General features: G+C 55.6%; 4 protein-coding genes across 11 annotated transcripts; 2 read left to right on the forward strand and 2 right to left on the reverse strand.

The window, feature by feature from the left end:
• Nucleotides 1–79: 79 nt before the first annotated feature.
• Nucleotides 80–8,295, reverse strand: Sphk2 (sphingosine kinase 2). Of its 8 annotated transcripts, none has more exons than XM_038313491.2 (8): nucleotides 8,033–8,295; nucleotides 6,506–6,643; nucleotides 6,015–6,311; nucleotides 2,919–3,387; nucleotides 2,213–2,362; nucleotides 2,017–2,111; nucleotides 1,818–1,933; nucleotides 80–1,597 (listed from the first exon to the last, which is right to left on the reverse strand). In XM_038313491.2, the coding sequence occupies exons 4-8, from the start codon at nucleotides 3,322–3,324 to the stop codon at nucleotides 517–519; spliced, it is 1,848 nt and encodes a 615-aa protein (XP_038169419.1). In that variant the 5' UTR covers nucleotides 3,325–3,387; nucleotides 6,015–6,311; nucleotides 6,506–6,643; nucleotides 8,033–8,295; the 3' UTR covers nucleotides 80–516. The 8 variants fall into 8 exon arrangements, with proteins under 8 accessions (XP_038169419.1, XP_038169420.1, XP_038169421.1 ...); XM_038313492.2 differs by having other exon boundaries at nucleotides 6,015–6,315; XM_038313493.2 differs by lacking the exons at nucleotides 6,015–6,311; nucleotides 6,506–6,643.
• A 26-nt stretch (nucleotides 8,296–8,321) lies between these two features.
• Nucleotides 8,322–11,074, forward strand: Rpl18 (ribosomal protein L18). The gene is made up of 7 exons (XM_038313495.1): nucleotides 8,322–8,482; nucleotides 9,648–9,734; nucleotides 9,844–9,951; nucleotides 10,225–10,323; nucleotides 10,467–10,590; nucleotides 10,670–10,739; nucleotides 10,958–11,074. Exons 1-7 carry the CDS (start codon nucleotides 8,480–8,482, stop codon nucleotides 11,031–11,033), a joined length of 567 nt encoding a protein of 188 aa, XP_038169423.1. The 5' UTR covers nucleotides 8,322–8,479; the 3' UTR covers nucleotides 11,034–11,074.
• An 806-nt stretch (nucleotides 11,075–11,880) lies between these two features.
• On the forward strand, nucleotides 11,881–18,736 carry Fam83e (family with sequence similarity 83 member E). Its single transcript, XM_038314167.1, has 5 exons — nucleotides 11,881–12,805; nucleotides 13,419–13,586; nucleotides 13,804–13,928; nucleotides 16,751–17,195; nucleotides 18,494–18,736. Exons 1-5 carry the CDS (start codon nucleotides 12,335–12,337, stop codon nucleotides 18,734–18,736), a joined length of 1,452 nt encoding a protein of 483 aa, XP_038170095.1. The 5' UTR covers nucleotides 11,881–12,334.
• Spaca4 (sperm acrosome associated 4) lies at nucleotides 15,033–15,419 on the reverse strand. The gene has a single exon (XM_038313556.2). It carries the CDS (start codon nucleotides 15,417–15,419, stop codon nucleotides 15,033–15,035), a length of 387 nt encoding a protein of 128 aa, XP_038169484.2.
• Nucleotides 18,737–19,552: the final 816 nt, after the last annotated feature.

Genomic DNA, 19,552 nt, shown 5'->3' on the forward strand with positions numbered 1-19,552 from the left:
AGCAGCTCAAGTTGGGTGCATCTGCTGCGACCCTTAAAGGACAGATGTCACAGAGAGGACCGTCTGATGGAAGGGCGACTAAGAGAGCGACACTTTTATTGCATAGACCTTTTCAATTGCTTTTTAGACCAGGGACACACAAGACATACAACATGAGAAGTGAATCTCCCACCCCCAACCGGCAAGGGGTGGACCATTAGTGCAAATCCTGGGGGGGGGGGGTCCTGCCCCTCAAGGGCTGATTGGCCAGTCAAACGGAGGCACTGGAGTAGGCAAGAAACCCTGGCTGGCCAATGAGCTGAGGCCTTGCTAGCTCATACATTCCAGGCCCCATCACTGGACAGCAAAGAAGGCAGGCCCCACCCTCAGCCGCTAGGTCCTCTGGGAATTGAGGGTCAGGACCAGTATTCACCCTTGCTACTGTCAGTCCTGGTGTTGCTTCTACCTATAAAAGCCAGGCCATATCATATGGTACTGTGGTCCCACCACCTTGTAATATTTCAGGCTCCTTTAGGTTTACGGCTTTTGACCCGCAGGCCCAGTGAGCAGCGTGGCAAGACTGGGGTGCACCTGTGCCTGCATTGGCCCGTACTCCACTAGCTCCCCGTCCACAGTGAGCACGCCACGAGGCGTGAGTGGCTCGAGGCGGAAAGCTCGAGCTGCAGCATAGCTCAGGTGCGGGCAACCCAGGCTGAAGTGGTTTCCGTGCTCCATGGCCAGCAAAATACGCAGTAGTGCAGCTCGTGAAATGCCGCCGCGCACCCAGCACAGGTGCACCAGGCCGTCATCAAATCGAGCATGTGGGGCGGCCACCAGGTCTGCACCGAGGTGGCTGGGCAAGATGGCCAACATGAGCACAAACTCGCCCTCTATCGTCACCCAGTCTGGGGGCAGTGGAGAGCCCAGGGGAGGGAGCAGGTGGTCAGATGGGCCCCAGGCGGAGACTTTTGGAGTATTGGAAGTAGGAGGCGCGGACCCTGAGGATGCTGGCATTTCTGGGGGCGCTTCACTGATGGGTGAAAGCTGAGCTGTTTTGGGAGAATTGAGGGGTGAAGGAAGCAGCGGGTCTGGGGACAGAGGTGCATCTCCAGCTCCCCCCCAGTCTCCAGTTAGTTCAGGACCACCACCATTGAGGGAAAGACCAGGTAGAGGTTCAGGAGAGCCAGGGGAGGCCAAGGCAGGTTGGGGCAGGGGTAGGGGCAGGTCAGACACTGAACGATGTAGGGGCGAGTGGGTGACGGCTGGGGGTGGGGCTGGGGCCAAGACTAGTTCTGACTTGGCTCGAGGCAGGCTATGGCCTGGGATGGGCAAAGCTGGCTCTGTAGTAGCGGGGAGGTAGGAGAGGCGTCCACGGTAGGTATGCAATGTGGCCAGGCCTAGCACTGCACCCAGTGTGAATCGAGCACTGCCCAGGGCCCTGAAACGCTCGCTGTGAATGTCCACGTCTGACAGGAATCCCCAGGCCACTGACAGGAAGGAAAAACAGCGGGATCCTGATGCTAGCGTGACGGAGAGCAGGTCCAGAGGCTTGCTGCCGCCGCGGCAGAGGAGCAGCGAGCAGTTGAGCAGCAGGTCAACACCGACAGCAGGCTCAAACCTTCACGGCCAGAAATGGGTGTCACAGGGGAAAGAGCAATGGGGTGGGGGTGACATAGCCGGGGGAGGGGGGGGAAAGGGGGACAGTGTGCCCACCAGGGAGCCACCCCCCCAACAGGAAGAGGGGCAAGATGCTGAATTGTCTCGGGACCCTGTAGCTCCAGACTCATCCCTCTCTTCAGCAGGTATCCCTGCTGTCTCAACAGAAGTAGTCAACATACCCGCCATGGTGGTTAACCGCCCCAGCTAGGGCATTGCCAGAACCGCAAGGGAGGACCCCAATGGGCATCCGCACGGCATCTTTCCAGTCTGGACGATCAAGGAGCCCGTTCAGCACCTGCGGTTGGGATAGGGCTGCCTGGGTCCTCCTTACCCTCTCCAGTTACCCCCAGGGCAGGGTTAGGGTGTTTGTGGCTTTACCTCATAAAGCAGCCCATCTCCAGAAACAGTGACGATGCCTTCCCATTCACTGAGGTTCAACCCCTGTACCAGCTCACGAGCATGGTTCTGTCGTTCTAAGTAGACAAAAAGGTTAGTCAAGAAGCCTCCTCATCCCTCCACTCCCCTCCAGAAAATCCCGGGAGTATCCCTCCCCACCCTACCCCACATCCCCTACCTGTCTGTATGAGGTTAAAGGACAGTCCAGCCTCGGAGATCATGGGCACCACGTGGTCCATACAGCGCTGCCAGGCCAGGCCCCGCCCCCCAAAAGGATTAACCAATATAAGCAGCCTTGGCCTCCGGGGCAGCAGTTCAGGGGTGATTTCTGGAGAGATAGCAAGAGAGAAACAAAGGGCTGACCATGCCAGAGGCCAGAAACCAGAGCTCCTCCTCTTGATAAAGGAACTCCAAGGAGACTTGATAAGTCAAGGGCAGGTACCCAGGGCCTGCTGGGAGTTTCCCTTCTGTCACCTGGCCTGTGTGGGCAGCCCAGGTTTCTCACTGGTGCTGAGATAAAGGGTTGGTTGTGAAAGCAAATGTGTGCCCTTTGAGCTCTTATATGGGAGGTGAAGAAAGAAGCCTTGATCCCTCAACACTGTTAATGAGCTCTGAGGCCTGGGAGGCACACACAGGACATGGGGCTCTGGGTGAGGAAGGCTCTGCTGGGAAGAGTCCTCCCTGTGGAGACCTGTGTGGTAGCTCTCACCACCCTGTCAGCCTCCCAGGTGACGGGCTGTCACTCATCTGTGGTCCAGGGAGGGACAGACAGTACAGCCAAGAGCAGAAGACCTCACTCTTCTGAGACAGACCCAGAACAACACAAGGTACAAGCACACGGAAAGAGAGAGAAACCCCTTTGTGGCTCTTGCCCCGCATCTCACCCTGCTCCCCAGACAGAGGCACTCCTCGAAGGAGACACATGAGGGCAGTTGCCCAGCGCTGGGCCTCTGCACGGTTCTCCTCGTAAGTGGCCGCGCCATCAGCCCGGAAGGTCCGAATAGCTCTGCATCGGCCCCCGCGCCGGCACCGTGGGTAGGTGTAGACACAGAAGTAGGCTGCGGTGTCTGAGGAGCTGCGGCTCTGCAGAGTGCCACAGCCTGAGACCTCTGCCAGAGGGACTAGGCCATTACGGGGACGGGCTTCTGGCTTTGGGCGCAGACGCTGTATGTGCAGGGCTTGCACTGTAAGGGTGAGAGCAAACCGGGGGCCATGGGCTGGGTAGGAACCAAACTCGCCGTGCAGGATTGGAGTACTGGAAGCCAGTGGCAGTACTGGTGGTGGGGCCATGACTTCAGCCCGGTCCCAAGCACTCCTAGACCCCTGGCTTGTGGTCAGCTTCTGGTCCAGCCTCTGTGGGGAGGGAGAAGACAATGGTCAGAGTCCTGCATCCTCGCCATAGGTGGGGAGGGGCTGTGAGAAGGAGACAGAGTATGGGAAGGGAGTACCATAGACAGACTCAGAAGAGCATGGAGAGACGACATGATGCAGGGCAGAAAAGCCAGTAGCCAAGCATGAAAACATTTATTTATCTTGCAGGTAATTACTCAGGACTCTGTGTGCTACTAGTTATACCCCTCCCACCCCCATATCCCCACACCTGCCCAGGCAAGGCTTTGCACAAGGCCAGCCAGTGACACCTTGTTTCTGGAAACAACCCCACCCACAGAGAAACAACTAAAACCCACACCAATCAGAAGACAAGAAAGAGCAGGGCCATGGTGGCACACGCCTTTAATCCCAGCCCTCAGGAGGCAGAGGCAGGCAGATCTCTGAATTAGCAGCCAGCTTGGTCTACAGAGCGAGTTACAGGACAGCCAGGGATATGCAGAGAAACCCTATCTTGAACCACCCCCCCAAAAAAAGTGGCCAAAGGCTAAGATACATGGTATACTGGGTGATGGCAAGGGCTTGAGGGAAGGGGAACAAGACACAGAGGGAAACTACATGACAGAGACAGGAAAAAATAGGCTGAGACAGAAAGACACCATCCCCTCCCACACACTGAGTCACCGTAGGTAGAGAGTGGAGAACCATGCATACACATAGGCACAGAGAAGGAAGGGATAACTCCAAGAAGCAGGAAACACAGGCGACAACAGCTTTTGAGGCACAGGCCAATAGAATACTTAAAAGTTTCTCACCCCAATGAAGAAAGCAACAGACAGGAGAGACCGGGCATGACACCCAGAGCGGTCAGAGGGCAGCCACATGGGAGTGACCAAGGGAGTGGCCGGCCACCAGCTGGTTTGTCGGGAAGCACTAACCTGGCTGGTCAGCCGCCTTCTCTTCGAGAAGAGGGTGGGAGCCAGGGCTGAGTCCCTTCTGCTGTGCATAAGGTCCAACCACTTAACTGCTCACCTCTGGGCAATCTTACCCAGCCACCTGGGACACGCCCCCATGGACACTGTCCCTTGGGATCTACTTCTGTCCGCTGCCATGGGCCGCTCTCTTAATGCCCAGGTTATCTACCCCGCCCTCAAACCTCCCTCAAATCAGATACCAGCACAGAGTCCTATACATGCTCCATTCTGGGTTGGGTCTCGGCCTCCCAGGACTCCAGATTTGGGCCTCCATCCAAAGGTTCCCAGCTGTCCGCTCCGTCTGTCCCTGGTGTGTACCCTTATTCCAGGGCCGCAACGCAGGCCTGGGTCTGGGTCTCCATCCCAGGCATGGCCCTGGTTTGTTTCCAGATCCCACCAAGTGTTTCGTCTGGACCTGAGTGTCCGCCCCTCTAGGGTCATCCGGAACCCCACAACCTGCGCGCACGCCGCGTCCTCCTGGCCGCCCCTCCAGAGTCAGCACTACCGCCCCCATCAGATCTAGGGGTGGGGGAAGGGTGTGCGCCTGCCCAGCCAATGCCTGCGCAGCCAGTCTAAGGCGCACCAATAAGAGAGCAGGGAGGCGGGACCGTCCGCCTCCGGAACTACGCGATGAGACCTGACCGGTCGAGTGAAGAAACCGGGAGGGGCTACGGCCAAGCAAGGAGGCCCCATCATAACTGAGGGCACACACGCAGCAAAGGTAAGGAAGTGGTTCGAGGCAAAGCTTAACTCGCCATCTTTGTTGAGGTCAAAACGGCCTGTCCCAACAGAGTTTAAAAAAAGAAAAGGGGCGTGGGGAAGAAGTTCATCCACTGCAGAGGCCAACTCTAGTTAATGTTGGTAACAGGGAGAGACAGAGCAAAGTAGAGATAGAAACAAAGAAATGAAAACATTAAGATTGGGATTAGTGTGGTGGTACCCTGTAATTCTAGTACTTGCGAGGCTGAAGCCGAGGCATGTAGTGTATGTAGGTCGTCTGCCTTTGCTGCACAGATGTGACAGTTATGTGACCTCTTGTGTCGAACAACATAACAGTAACAGACCCCAGAAAATGACCACCATAGGTGGAGACAGTTCTGGAATGACAACCAGGATGGGGAAGCTCATTAATTTACAACCTGTTTAGCTTGGACTCTAGCCTAGAGGAGGCAGAGTGAGATTAACATCTGCCCAGGAAACCACCATGTGACAAGACAGAGCCCCAGAGAGGCAGGAGGGAGAAAGCTTTGGAAGCCTGGAGTCTGAGACAAGGAAGCCCAGGGGGAAAAAAAATGTTGACAAAGACAGGCAAGACATGGTGAAATGAAAGCAAAGAGCAAACCGAGAGGACAGCGGGGACTGGCAGCACGCGCGTGTGTGAGTGTGTGCACCTGTCCAAATGCACCTCCCACACTGGGGGCAGAGCCCACTCCCACTGAGCTACACTCTCACAAGACAGGGACAAAGCTTCACAGAAAGTGCCAAATCCCCAGCAGCAACAGCCCCAGATGAGTGCTAAGGAGGGGGGCAGCCCCAGTGAAATGGGGACTGGGAACCCACCCACTGAGCTCTGAGAACAATTAAGGCAGAAACCAAGACTAAAGGAGAAGGAAGACCTCAGCAGAGAAAGGGAACAAGAAAGGGGAAGTGCTGGCTCACAAAGTCTTGTGCACTCACCCTGGTAGCCTCGGTTCACTGTCTGAGAAGAGGGCTGCTCACGGATGGGAGGTCTAAGGCAGATGATAGAGACTCTGGGGCACTGGGGTTCCTTACAGTTCCTCATGCTGTGCTGACCCCAACCTCAAAATTATTTTTGTTGCCACTTCACAGCTGTAATGTAGCCGGGCGGGGGTGGCGCACGCCTTTAATCCCAGCACTCGGGAGGCAGAGGCAGGCGGATCTCTCTGTGAGTTCAAGGCCAGCCTGGTCTAAAAGAGCTAGCTCCAGGACAGGCAACAAAGCTACAGAGAAACCCTGTCTCGAAAAACAAAAAACAAAAAGAAGAAGAAGAGGAGGAGTGGGGGGAGGGGGAGGGGAAGGGGAGAGGAGACGACGATGACGACGATGAAGAAGAAGAAGAAATTGTAATGTAAATATCTGATATGCAACCCTGCGAAAGGGGAGTGGCGACCACATGTTGAGAGCCATGGCTCTAGCCAGAGCCTTACCTGGTTCCATTGCCCCTTGGATTCATGGTGTCCAGTGGGCAGCCAGATCTCTGCTCTGTCACAGCAGGGCCTGAGCCCAGCACAGGAGTGTCTGGTGGAAACTTTTGCCTTCTCACTGTGCAGTCCCAGCTTGCGGCTCTGAAGACCAAGGGTACATTGCAGGCTCAGGGTCCCAGAGCCAACATCTCCCATCCAGCTAGCCCACCTTGTCCTCCCAAGTTCCAGCAACTGATTCTACCTAGCACTGCGAACCAAGTGTTGACTGAATGCTTAGAGACAGACACGACCAGGGAAGACACCCTGTTAGGATTATTATCACGAGGAAAAAAATATAGAAAAGTGACTTAACCAAGGTCACAATTTTAAACAACAGTCAGGCACTGTAAAACTGTGATCCCAGCTGTAGGAGCCAGCCATGATAAGCTAAATAGAAACAGACCACCCAAACGAAGTTCTTTACTTCCAACTATTATCATCTGCCAGAGTAGGACTCAGCCATCGATAAGTTTAATGGAGGCCTGAGTCTCAGTAGTTTACCCTAAAGCAACCTGAAGCAACATCTGGTTGCAGGAAGGACCATAAACTGAGATTACCCAGCACCACCCAAGAACAGACCACCCAAAGGAAACGCCTAACTTTCCAACCACTGTAGATAGGACCACCTGCCAGCACACTCACCAGGGCACCCCTAGACAAATGTCAGCCTATCAGGGGCCCTGAAGCTGAAGAAACCCCTCACTCCCACCTTTACTACTATAAAATCCCAACTCTTAACTGAGCTCGGGGCTCTCCGCTTATTCCAATAAGTTAGACATACGCAGAGACCGAGTTTACAAACTTGTATAAAGTAAAGGCTCTTTGCTTTTACACATGGGACTCGGTCTCCCTGTTGGCTTTTGGGGGACTTTGCGGATTTGGGCATAACACCAACTACATGGGAGGCTGAGGCAGAACGACTGAATCAAGCCAGGATGGTCGACTTTGTGAAACCCTGACCTTAAAAAACAAAACAAACAGCCTAGTCTGAGTAGTTGCCAATTTTCCTCTCTCTCTCCTTCGGCGGAGAATTCCCTGGGCTTTTCTCCTTCTCACCCTCACCCCACCCCTGCCGGGGTCTCAAGCTCTTTCTCTCCGGGGCAGTTCACTCCTCAGGAGCCTGTTATCCAGCCTTTCCACTCCAGATCCGATCCCGGCCGAGGCTCCGCATACCATCTCTGCACATAAATACTTTGTATACTAAAAATGTTGCGCCAGTTCAAACCGACTGGTCAAGAAAAGAAAAAAAAAAGAAAAATACGTTCTCTGAGGAAGGAGACTAAGGAGAGATCGGGGCAGGGGGAAAAGCTGAGTCCGTATGGGGTGGGGGTTAACTATTGCAGAAGAAAGTCTCAGGTTAGAGACCTTGTAGGGCTCCCTGAACTTCAGTTGCGTCCATTTAACTGAGCATAAGGAAAAGGCAACTGCGGATTTAAGGAAATTCACGGAAATGTGAGATTAGCTTTTTCTTCAGGCCGGGACAAGCCTCACCTCGAATACACAGCCCACCCGGTCCTCCGGGAGCCACCGAGAAGCGGTCGGCCTGCGGCCAGAGCGTCACCGCGAGCTTCCTCCTGCTAACTCCAAGCATATCTCTCGCTCTCGGGTCCCTTTATCCTGAAGAATACAGAGAACAGGGACCGGGACAGGCTAGAGAGGCTCTCTGCGTGCCAGCCCTTTTCTCTGGTGTCGCATTGTTTTCTCTTCGATGGTTCTGTGGGACTCTGTAAGGGGGTCATGCACTATACCATAGAGAAACCCAGGTTGCGGTAGAGCGACGCGTCGCGCCCATGTGGCGTCACCAATACACCACAGAGATACGCTACTCGGGGTAGAGCGTCCTGCGCGCGTCACGAGTGCGTCCCGCAGGGAGCCCTTTCCCCGCCCACCCCGGCGGAGTTCTGTCTTTCCGGACCAGGCCGTGCAGGAGGCGCCATCATGGTGAGCTTGCCGAGTGGCGCTCTCGGCTGTCCCATCCGCAGCCATCCTCAGCGGAGCCGGGTCGCAGCGCGTCGGAGGGGTGCGGGTGGCCGCGGCTGGTGCCAAGGAAGGCTGGGGGGTTGGTAGCGGACGTGGCGCCGCCGGCAGCAGCGTCCGGCCACGGGCGCCTTCGGAGGCTCGTCTTTACGAAGTTTCGCTCTGTAGCCCAGGCTCACAGGGAGCCAGTCCGGCCTCGAACTCACGGCAGACCCGTTGCCTCAGCCTTTTGAGTGCGCGGGCTGCAGGCAGCACCCCTAGGCCCGGCCTCCTTACAGGGAGAGTGGAGTTGTGTGTTCCGGGCTTGGGCTGTGCTTAGTGAGCAGTGCCAGTGCGCACTGTCTTGTTGGGCGGAAGGGGGGTGTAGTAATCCCGTCCATGCCATGTGAGTGGGGGAGACGTTCGTGTAGGTGCAGGTTAAGCCGTGCTGTTAGCACTTAGTAACTACTGTTAGGGAAAGAGCGGGGATAACAAGCATCTGGCCTTCCTAGGACTGTTTTGAAGTAGATAACAGACTCTCACTTTGTCGTACATAAAGATATTGCCATGTCTAGAATGAGCTGTTGGCTTCTTTTGACTATTTTCCAGATTTGGGGTGGGTTTTGAGCACATTCTTGCAAGGATCTGAACCCCCACCCATACTGGGCATAGAACCCAGGGTCTTTGCGTGATAAGCGAGTTCTAGGTAGACTGAGCTAGCCGTGTGTCTTGTACATCTTAGGTTTTATTCCAAGACAGATTTCCCTGAGTTTGGGAAGAGTGATCCCATATCGTGGGTGGAAATGTCAAGTGGGAGCACCCTCCTGGGTCCTTTTGGGATTTTTTTTTGTTGTTGTTGCTTGAGAAACTTGCTGGCAGAAATTCCAGGCCCATTACTGTCTCTCGCTACTCTGGACCACTAAGATGAGATTTGAGTTTTTATTCTATGAGTATTTGAAACTGCTTGGTGGTGGGCCTGGGGTTTGAATTGTAACAATTTCATTTTGTAAATCAAACAAAAGTAAAGAGCAGCCAGGCAGAGGCAGGCGGATCTCTTGAGGACAGCCCTGTCTTGGGAAAGAAAAGTTTTGATGTGGGGCAGTTATCCCGGTTAGGCATCGGCTCCATAGTCTTGTTTGACCTCCCACAGGGTGTTGACATCCGCCACAACAAGGACCGAAAGGTTCGGCGCAAGGAGCCCAAGAGCCAGGACATCTACCTGCGGCTGCTGGTCAAGGTAAGCTTCCAGACGCCCTATTGGATCAGGGGAGGGTGGGCCAGAAGTTGGACAGGGATGGATTTTGGAGGGTGGCTGTCACATGATCGCTCTTCTTCCTGCCCCCCAGCTGTACAGGTTTCTGGCCAGGCGAACCAACTCCACCTTCAATCAGGTTGTGCTGAAAAGGTTATTCATGAGTCGCACCAACCGGCCACCTCTGTCCCTGTCCCGGATGGTTAGTGCCTGAGCGGGGGAACTGGGTCTGGAATGGGTGCTTGACACCAGATATCACAGGGCTCCACCTCTGCAGGTCGGGGCCAGCAGGGGGTGAAGAACTCTGTGCTTGGGTTCCACTTTGCCGCCCCAAGTGACAGTCACTTGTGCTTTTCTCCCTGGGCATTTCTCCGCCTAGCGAGGCCCTCAGAGCCTTATCACTGTCGGGGAGATGGACTTGGCTGTCTGGGTGATGGGTGGATTCAGAGTCACTTGGCCTGTTTGCTCCTCTCAGATCCGAAAGATGAAGCTTCCTGGCCGAGAAAACAAGACGGCTGTGGTTGTGGGGACAGTCACAGATGACGTGAGGATTCTCGATGTGCCCAAACTGAAGGTAAATGACCAGTAAGGACCTAGGGAACATCTCTCCAGCCAAACTCCAGCTTTGCTGTGGGGTGTTGGCCATCTACAAGAGAGGTTGTGGTGGCAGTTGGGGTCAGTCTGCTGTATGAGGTGTGTGACGGTCTGCCCCCTCAGGTGTGTGCACTGCGGGTGAGCAGCCGGGCCCGAAGTCGCATCCTCAAGGCTGGGGGTAAGATCCTCACCTTTGACCAGCTGGCCTTGGAGTCTCCCAAGGGCCGTGGCACTGTGCTCCTGTCTGGTAAGTAAGGGCAGGTTTGGGGAGCCTTCCCTGTGGTCAGAATTCCTGGTCTCTACTTAACCTCTCCTTCCCGGGCCAGGACCTCGGAAGGGCCGAGAGGTGTACCGGCATTTTGGCAAGGCCCCAGGAACCCCACACAGCCATACCAAGTGAGTATCAGGCTTTGTCCCCTGTGTACCTTTTAGCTGCAGTGGTTGGTGGGGGGTTGTCATAGCTATGGGCTACCCAGAGCCTGTGCCAAACTCTTGATTGGCATGTGGTCCCCATGAAGGCTCTCCTAGCCCAGAAGAGGTTCCCAGCATTACAGGAACAGGCCCTATTGGCCACTGTGAGCTGGGCTTCTCTCACCCGTATCTTCTCCCCACAGACCCTATGTCCGCTCCAAGGGCCGGAAGTTTGAACGTGCCAGAGGCAGAAGGGCCAGCCGCGGCTACAAAAACTAACCCTGGATCTTACTGTTATTAAAAGAAGCTTTGGATGTTAATGGTCCTGTGTGTTCATGAAGTTGGGATGGGGCGGGATGGATTGAGCCACCAGTGAGTGATTGGCAGTTGGTACAGGCCCAACTCTGGGGAGGGGCCGTGTGCAGCCTCTGCCTGTGGTCAGAGCTCCGCCTACGCTGGCTATCAGGTGTCTGCTTCCTCCTAAGATTAGTCTTTCCTGAGATGGTGGTGTGGGGAAGGCGTGGGAACAGGCGAGGCACTCCCTGGGAAGCTGGTGAGACAAAGGCCAGTCCCTGAGCAAGACGCCCATAGGCCCTCCCCTGCATTTGCACAAGGGGTTGTGTCCTGACTCCAGCGCCCAGTGGGGCAGTCCCGGAAGAGCTGCACAGGCGAAGGAGGACAGCTCTAAGCTGGCCCTAGGCCTCGGGGCCCAGCGGGACTAGCGCACACAGATGGGGAGACCCGCCCTTATTCCAATTCCTCTGAGCTGTGTGATTCCAGGCCGGAAAGGTACATGGGGTGGGAGAGGGTTCCTATCCAGGAAGTAGGGTGCAGCCAGGAGACCTTGAGACTGGTAGATACCCAGGCTAAGTTCTGGATCAGAGGATGAAGACAGCACTCTGGTCTTGGGGGTCATGGTAGGGGCATACCTCCCTATCCTGAACCTGGGACGTCCCTGAAGGAGCCTGGCAAGTGCCTGGGGGAGAATGATGGATTCCTTCTGTCCCCATGGAGGACCTAACTGGGAGGTGGGAGCTGGTGGACAGCAAAGTTGACTGAGACTCATCAGGTGCTGACATGATCTGCTATGCTGCTCTGAAGACAGTGGGTATACACCATAGACAGTCCAAGCCTTGGAACCGCCGGTTATAGGCAGTAGGACTACCTGGGACAGGCAAACAGCCATTTACCTGGAAATGGTTGGGCAGGTTGCCAGAATTACTAGGGCAGGCAGGTAATCATCCAGACAGGCCTGAAGCTGCCAAAGGTCACCTTAGACCACTGTGGCTCCAAATTGGAGGTGGTCCTGCAGTTTGGCAGAGGCATCCCTTCAGTGTACCACAATGGGAGAGATGACCCACTGACAGGTGGCCCTTGGGCACATGGTTTTTAGATAGATGGTGTAAGGAGTATGGGTAGTCCATGGGAATTGAGTTAGGGACACCTTCAGGGAACTGGATGTTCACAGGGCTACCCTGGGTGGCTACATAGTATCGCAAGACCCCAGATGCTCAGACCCCAAAAGCCATACAGACCTTTCAAGAACTGGCCTCTTGATCTCGAGGTCCTGTGTGGCTCCAATGGCAGCCTCCCAGCTGGCCGCACTGGAAGGAGAGGGGCTGGAGACTGAGCCAGCCCTGACCAAGGCCAGCCCTGGCTTCTTGTACTCTGAGGGCCAGCGGCTAGCTCTTGAAGAACTGCTGAGCAGTGGGGAAGAGGCCTTCCGGGCCTGCGTGCAGCAGGAGAAGCTGCCCCCCTTTCTGAGTGCAGATGAGGCTCAGGCCCTGGCTGCAGCTGCTGAAGACTGGACAGTACCATGCCAGGAGCCATGTGGCGCAGGCCCAGGGACTGCTATCACGGATGGAGATATTGGCAGCCTGACCTACTGGCCCGGGCAGTCTGAGGAGCCGGCACCTGTGCTGCGGCTGGGCTGGCCCGAGGACACTGCCTGGAAGGGCATCACCCGAGCTCAGCTCTACACCCAGCCGCCAGGGGAGGGCCAACCACCTATTAAAGAACTGGTACGCCAGGAGATCCAGGCTGCTAGCAAGGTGGGTGTCACCACATCGCCAGTCCCCCATACCTTCCTGGAATTTGCAAGGCTGTTCCTGCGTTCCTCTGGTCCATGGACTTGGAACCTAGGGTTTATCCCTTTCCCTTCAGAACTGGAGGCCTCTTACTGAGACCTGGTGTCCATGCTTCTGAAGTTGAGTTGTGACCACTTGCGTCTGCCCCCTTTTGTACCAAACCTCCAGGAAAGCCCTGGGGGTGGTTCCCCACTCTGTAGCCCCCTGAAGCCCCATTTCTTAGGGAGTCTTGGCGTTTCCCTGACTCCAATACCAAGTGGTTAGTATATACAGCCTTTCACGATTCAGTTTATGCTCTTTAAACTGACTGACCTGGCTGGTGAGTCAGACGCCATCACAACCTCACCTGCCTGCAAGTCCGAGCTCTCGGCACGCCTTGGTGGCCTAGCCTTCCTGACCTCCAACACCCAGCCTTGTCCTGGAGCTGGGAACTTTTTGAAGAGTTTTCAGTTGGAAACGGGTCTCTTAAAAGGGCTGCCTGACTCACTCCATGCAGGAGAGAGTGTGTGGGTGTCTCCCTGCAGCCCCTGAGCATGTCTCCAGAGCCCATGTCTGCCTCTTCCTTTTCCCACCTTAGTTAGTGGCTGTGGTCATGGACGTCTTCACCGACCCTGACCTGCTCACAGACATGGTGGATGCTGCCAAACGCCGCTGGCTACCTGTCTATTTACTGCTTGACCGCGAGCATCTGCCTGCCTTCTTGGCACTAGCCCAGCAGCTAGGGGTGAACCCCTGGACCACTGAGGTAGGGGCCAAGCCAGAGGCATCTAAATGTCTCTGGCCCTCAGAGGGGGACTTTTCCATGGGTTTCTAAGTCACTGGGGTTCCCTAAGATCTGAAACCCATGTCACTGGGGAAGGGGTTGGCTGTCCTAAAGGGATACTTGAGCCAGAGCTTGGTATCCCCAAATCTAAGATTTAGTATCAGTGGCCCTATGGGATCATAGAGTTTTGCCTTTCCAGAACCTGGATGTCCGGACGGTTCAGGGCCATACCTTCCAGAGCCGCAGGCAAAGGCAGGTGAGCGGCCACGTGCGGGAGAAGTTCCTGCTGCTGGATGGTGACAGGGTCATCTCGGGATCTTACAGGTGTGTCCCCTCATGACGCCCTGTGCCCAACCCTTCCTCCACATGCTCAGGTGATGGGGGAGGGATTGCAGGCGGCATACCCTTTCTGCTCATCTCTAAAATGGGTCCATATGCCCTTCCTGGGGAAGTGTTCTGCTACGGAGAACACTCAGGGCCTTCTGAAGTGTCTCTCTAGCCTGGTGAATCCCAACTTGGGAAACTGAGGCATGAACTCTAGGTGCCAGATGGCTGGATTCAGATCCTAACCCTGCCAGCTATAACAGTGTGTCTTCAGGCAACGTGCTCCCTTCTCTGCTTCAGTTTCCTCACTTCAGAATGAAACGATAGCGATCAGACTATTGAGAGCCCTTCCATGTGCATACTGAGCCTCATCCCCACCTCCACCCAGCAGATGTCAGTGGTGTCCCCTACCCATTCTCAACATGACAATCACAGCATCCCCCAGACACGGCCAGGTGCTCCAGGGTATGAGGTGCCATCCAGGAGCCACTATTCTTGAAAGGTGCTGAACCACAGCTGCCCACATTCACCTGACCGCTGGTGGGGGCATGCGTTCCTGGTACGTTCCCTCTTGGTGCTGAGCCTCCAGCCCCGAGACCACGGCGCTGTGCAGCGTCACTATCGTCTTGGCTTTGCCAGAGGACAGAGCAGTGCCCAACACATGGGCTAAGTGCTTCAGAGCTGGATGTGGTGGTGCACAGCTGAGAGAAGGAAGATCGCCAGCCTCAGCTGTGTAGATAATTTGAGGCCATCCTGGGATGCAGGACACTGTGCCTCAGAAAAGCACCCTGCCCCACAAAAGAGCTCTCTGAAACCCCATCCGGTATTACTGGTACTGTATTTCACCAACTCTAAGGTGACGCCGACACGAAGCACCTGGGCAAAATAAAAAAAATGTGCATCTTAGAAACAACGGGGCAGGGCAGAGCCGTGAGAGTCACAGGCCGTAGCCCACACAATGGCATGCCAGCCGGGCTCCCATGGGCCCTGGAACGGAGGAAGCCAGGGCCACGGGAGGTAGACTGCACCTCTGGCCATTTAATGAGGGAAAGGGGTGGAGGTGGGGGCACAGGGCACAGCCCCAGGCCCAGCGGTTCCTGTGGGTCACCACAGCCAGTATTGAAGCCGCAGCAACAGGCCCAGGAACAGCTGCAGACCCAGCGCCAGGCTGGCAGGTCCCGTGGCGGAAGCAGCACCCCCATTGCAAAGGTGGCCGGAGCAGCAGGTGGTGGTGAGGCTGTAAGTGAGGCCCATGTAGCTGATGGGCTCCTCGCGGCCACAGCTAGTGGAATGCACGCAGCCTTTGTTGATGATGGGCCCCACACCCTGTGCTACTCCGCGGCCTGTGAAGCAGTCCTCGTCGTCCCCACAGCGCATGGGTGTGCCTGGGCACTGAGTGGAGTCAGTCAGCTCACAGAAGACGCAGTCCTTGATGCCTGTCGCACCTGGGCACAACACCAATACCAGAAGCAGTGGCCAGCCAAGGACCATGGTGGCCTGGCGGCGTGGAGAGCACCCAAGCCAGGCCGGGGGCTCCCGTGACCTCCTGGATGGCACCTCCTGATCCTCGTCCTGGCCTTGGGGGGTCAGCACTTGGAGTGTTCCTGGTTCCCAATACAAAGTGTCCCTCTCAGGAACTCGAGTCCTTGGGTTGGAGATGGGCCAGCACCCCTGCCCACAAGCCTTTGGGCCATGGAACTCAGTGACCTCACAGACCCTCAGGGTTCCCTGACTGCTGCAGGTGGGGGAGGGGTCATAGCCTGTTCCACCACAGGCTGAAGGGCCCAGAACTGTCACCTGCCAAGGTAAGGACCCTTGTGTAATGCTAACTCACTCATGCCTGCGCGCAGCGATCTTGCTTTATCGGTGGCGCACTGAGCCACAGTAGGGTGCTTGATGCGTGCAGAACCCCTGAACCAGAGACACCTCTGCTGTGTCACATCTGTGAAGGGTGAGGGCAGTGCAGGTGCCACCCTATGCGACACAGGCCCACGCAGGGCACTTGCTCTGTGTGGCGGACGTGCTCCCTGGATCCTGGTGCACAGTGCACATGCTTAGGACATAAATGCAGCATTTCTGGGGAGCCTGTGGAAATTCAAATAGTTCCCTGGGTATTAGAAGACCAACCCCATCTCCTGATAAAGGAACTGAGGCACCGAGCTTTCTATCCCTGGGGACAGAGCAGAGCCCATGCTGAAGGCTCTTCTGACTTCACGTGATCAGTATAAAGACTTCCCAGGTTTGACTATTTGGTTTTGTTGTTGTTTTGTTTTTGTTTGTTTGGTTTTGGTTTTTCGAGACAGGGTTTCTCTGTAGCTTTGGAGCCTGTCCTGGAACTAGCTCTTTTTTTTTTTTTAATTTAAAAAAATTTCCATCTCCTCCCCTCTTCCTCCCCCTCCCCTCTGGAACTAGCTCTTGTAGACCAGGCTGGCCTTGAACTCACAGAGATCCGCCTGCCTCTGCTTTCCCAGTGCTGGGATTAAAGGCTTAAAGGCCTGTGCCACACGCCCTGTGGCTTGTTTGTTCGTTTTTGATAGTCTCATGTAACACAGGCTTTTCTGGAACTGTGTAACAAACTCCTGATCTCCCCGCCTCAACCCCGAGTGCTGGGATTACAGATGCTATTACCAGGCCCAGCTTGGTATAAGTGTCTTATCTCCTGTTGTCCCCAGGTTGGTTGTGACAAACAGCAGGGTAGATACTTCTTGTCCTACTCACCAGAGAGGCTGAGGCCTGTGAGATCATGACTTAAAGTCACAGTGGCTGGGGACTAGGGTGGGTGCCACCCTGCACAGATCCTGACTATTACTCTACATCCATAGCTTCACGTGGAGTGACTCACGCCTGCATCGGGGCCTGGTGACCTTGCTCACAGGAGAAATTGCGGATGCCTTCAGCCAGGAGTTCCGTGTCCTGTACGCAGCCTCCAGTCCACTCCCACCACCACCAGCTCGAAGCCCCTTGCTCAGCCCTTCTGAGGGTCCACGGCTGCCCCGAAGCCCACACCATGTGGCCCTGCGCTGTCCTGTGGCCCCTGTGGCCCCATTGCTGTCTGACAAGCCTTTGGCCCACCGCCTGGCGGCCTGTCACATCTTTGAGGGGAACAGACAGGAGACCCCCACCACCACAGGGCCAGCTCTCAGTGACATCTTGAGGAGTGTCCACCGTACCAGGACAGCCAGTGGTCCCCCAACCAGGCCCAGCCGCTCCCTGTGGGACCTTAGTCGCCTGTCCCAGCTCTCTGGCTCCAGTGATGGTGACAATGAGGTGAGACCCCCCCATAAGGACTGAGGCAGACAAACAGATAGAGAGGCCCAAAGAAGAAGCAAGTTCTCTTTTTGAAAGAGTCTTGGAGCCCCTGGCCTTGAGCTGATTCTCTTGCCTCCACCTTCCCCCAATGGGATGACAGGTATATACCACGCCTGGCTAAGTGGGTTTAACTTAATCTACCCACTTCACAGATGGAGAGACTGAGGCACCAGAGAGAATCCTCCGGCAGATGTATGTGGAGAGTGGGGATCCACTCGGCTGCTTGGTTAACCCTGGGCTAGAAAAGGTTTTGCCTCTGAACCTCAGTCTCTCTCACTATGAGACGGGTTGTTACATGAGAAGAAGCAGAGCCATGTGGGGCGACAAACAGCCCCCCCCCAGGATGCAGGCAGGTGGGCTTACATCCCTCAGTGAACTAACCCCTGCCAGCCTCAGTTTCCCCAGTCTGCTCTCTGGTAACTGAGCAGAATCACTTGTGTCAGTGAAGCCAGAGGAAAGGGAGTGGGCAGGCCAAGGTCCTTGCCTCGCCTCTGCTGAGGTTCCCCTCCCTTGACAAATATTTGTCCCAGAGACGGCACAGCTGCTTCCTGTTCTTCCACAGATACAAGGTGAGAGGCATCCTCTGTGGGTCTGGGGTTCCAGGTCTTCACTTACCCCAAGACCTTTGCTCCTAGAATCCCCCCCCCCCTTGTTTTTCTTTTTGGTTTTCCGAGACAGGGTTTCTATGTAGCTTTGGACCCTTGTCCTGAAACTCCCTCTGTAGACCAGGTTGGCCTCGAACTCACAGAGATCCTCCTACCTCTGCCTCCTGAGTGCTGGGATTCAAGGCGTGCGCCACCACCACCCGGCACCTCGTGAAGCCGGATGTTGCCGCTGGAGGTCCTTCCTCTGTCACTCTTCACATTATTATCATTATTGTGTATTGTTGTTCTAAGGCAAGGTTTTCCTGTGTAACAGCCCTGGCTGTCCTGGAACTTATTACTCCCTCTGGAGACCAGGCTGGTCTCAAACTCACAAAGATCTGTCTGCCTCTGCTCCCAAGTGCTGGGATTATAGGCGTGCATCACCACCGTCCAGCTTGCCTCCTTATTTTGACAGGGTTTCATGTGGTCCAGGTTTGTCTTGAGATTCTGATCCTCCTGCCTCCACATCCTGAGTGCTGATACTATTGTGTGCCTGTTGTGCCCAATTTATGTGGTGCTGAGGACCAAACACAGGCCCTGTGCACGCCAGGCTAGCACCGCCCCATGAGCCCCAGAAACTGCTCACCAGATTTTTTTTTTTCCCCTTTACAGCTCAAGAAGTCCTGGGGCCACAAGGATACTCCAGCCAGGGCCCTGATGAGGCAGAGAGGCACTGGAGGGGGACCCAGGGGTGAGATGGATTCTCACTCACTAGCCCGGTCACAGCCCTGGAGTGGCCCCCTCCCTGGGATTCCAGCCCGCCATCTGCGTTACTTATCTCCAGCCCAAAGGCGGTTGGGAAACAATGCTACATCAGACTGGGCCTCTGGCTCAGGCCCTGGAAGGCACCGCTGATGGCCAGATGTGGCTAGCCCATCATGGGTCAGCTCAGAGCCCCTACCAGACATTGGCTGTGTCTCAGTCCTCTGGCCTGGGGTCTGGCAGTGGAAGGGATTGGTCTTAATTGCTCTCGAACTGGGTGAGCTCAGCAGAGCTAAGGGCTCGGGCAGAAGGTTCCAGAGCAGCCGGTCTTCCATAGGACTGCTTCAGAGACAGGTCTGGCTGCCTCACCAGTTGTGCGGCAACCCCAGAGAAGCACCCACACCCATGTGTGGAGCAGAGGGTAAACCGAGTCCAGGAGAGGAGTGTTAGCAGTGATGGAGTTTAAGAGGGGAGGGACAAGGCTGAAACACAAGGGCCCAGAAAGTATGGGGACACTGAGACACTGGGTATGTCTGGAATGTTTTGTGGGAGCTGATGGGGAGCAGCAGAGCGTTCTCTATTTCTGATCAGATTAAACTCTGACAACACAGACATGAATTGCCATGGTTTCCAACCTCCCCCACTCCAGAGTCCAGACCACGGCATCCTCCCCAGTTCTCCTTGAGACCCAGGGTTTCCCCCGCAACTTCCCTCCCTCAGTTCAGGCCCAGCCTGGCGGTCCTGTTGCGTTCATGTTCAGTGCAGGCTTCCCCACCTCCTTTGTTCTGTTTTGGTCCCTGAGTAACCCAGGCTGGACATGAATTTGCAATCCTACTGCCTCTGCCTCCCAAGCACTGGGATGAGATGTGAGTCACACTGACCCTCTGCAGCTCCTTTGCATCCTGTCTCTGGTGTGTGATCCCTGTCCTCTGTATTCCACCCCATTGTCCCCTCCTGCTACCTCCCCCA

The sequence above is a fragment of the Arvicola amphibius genome, chromosome 12 (genome assembly GCF_903992535.2).
Source record: "Arvicola amphibius chromosome 12, mArvAmp1.2, whole genome shotgun sequence".
Classification (NCBI taxonomy): domain Eukaryota; kingdom Metazoa; phylum Chordata; class Mammalia; order Rodentia; family Cricetidae; genus Arvicola; species Arvicola amphibius.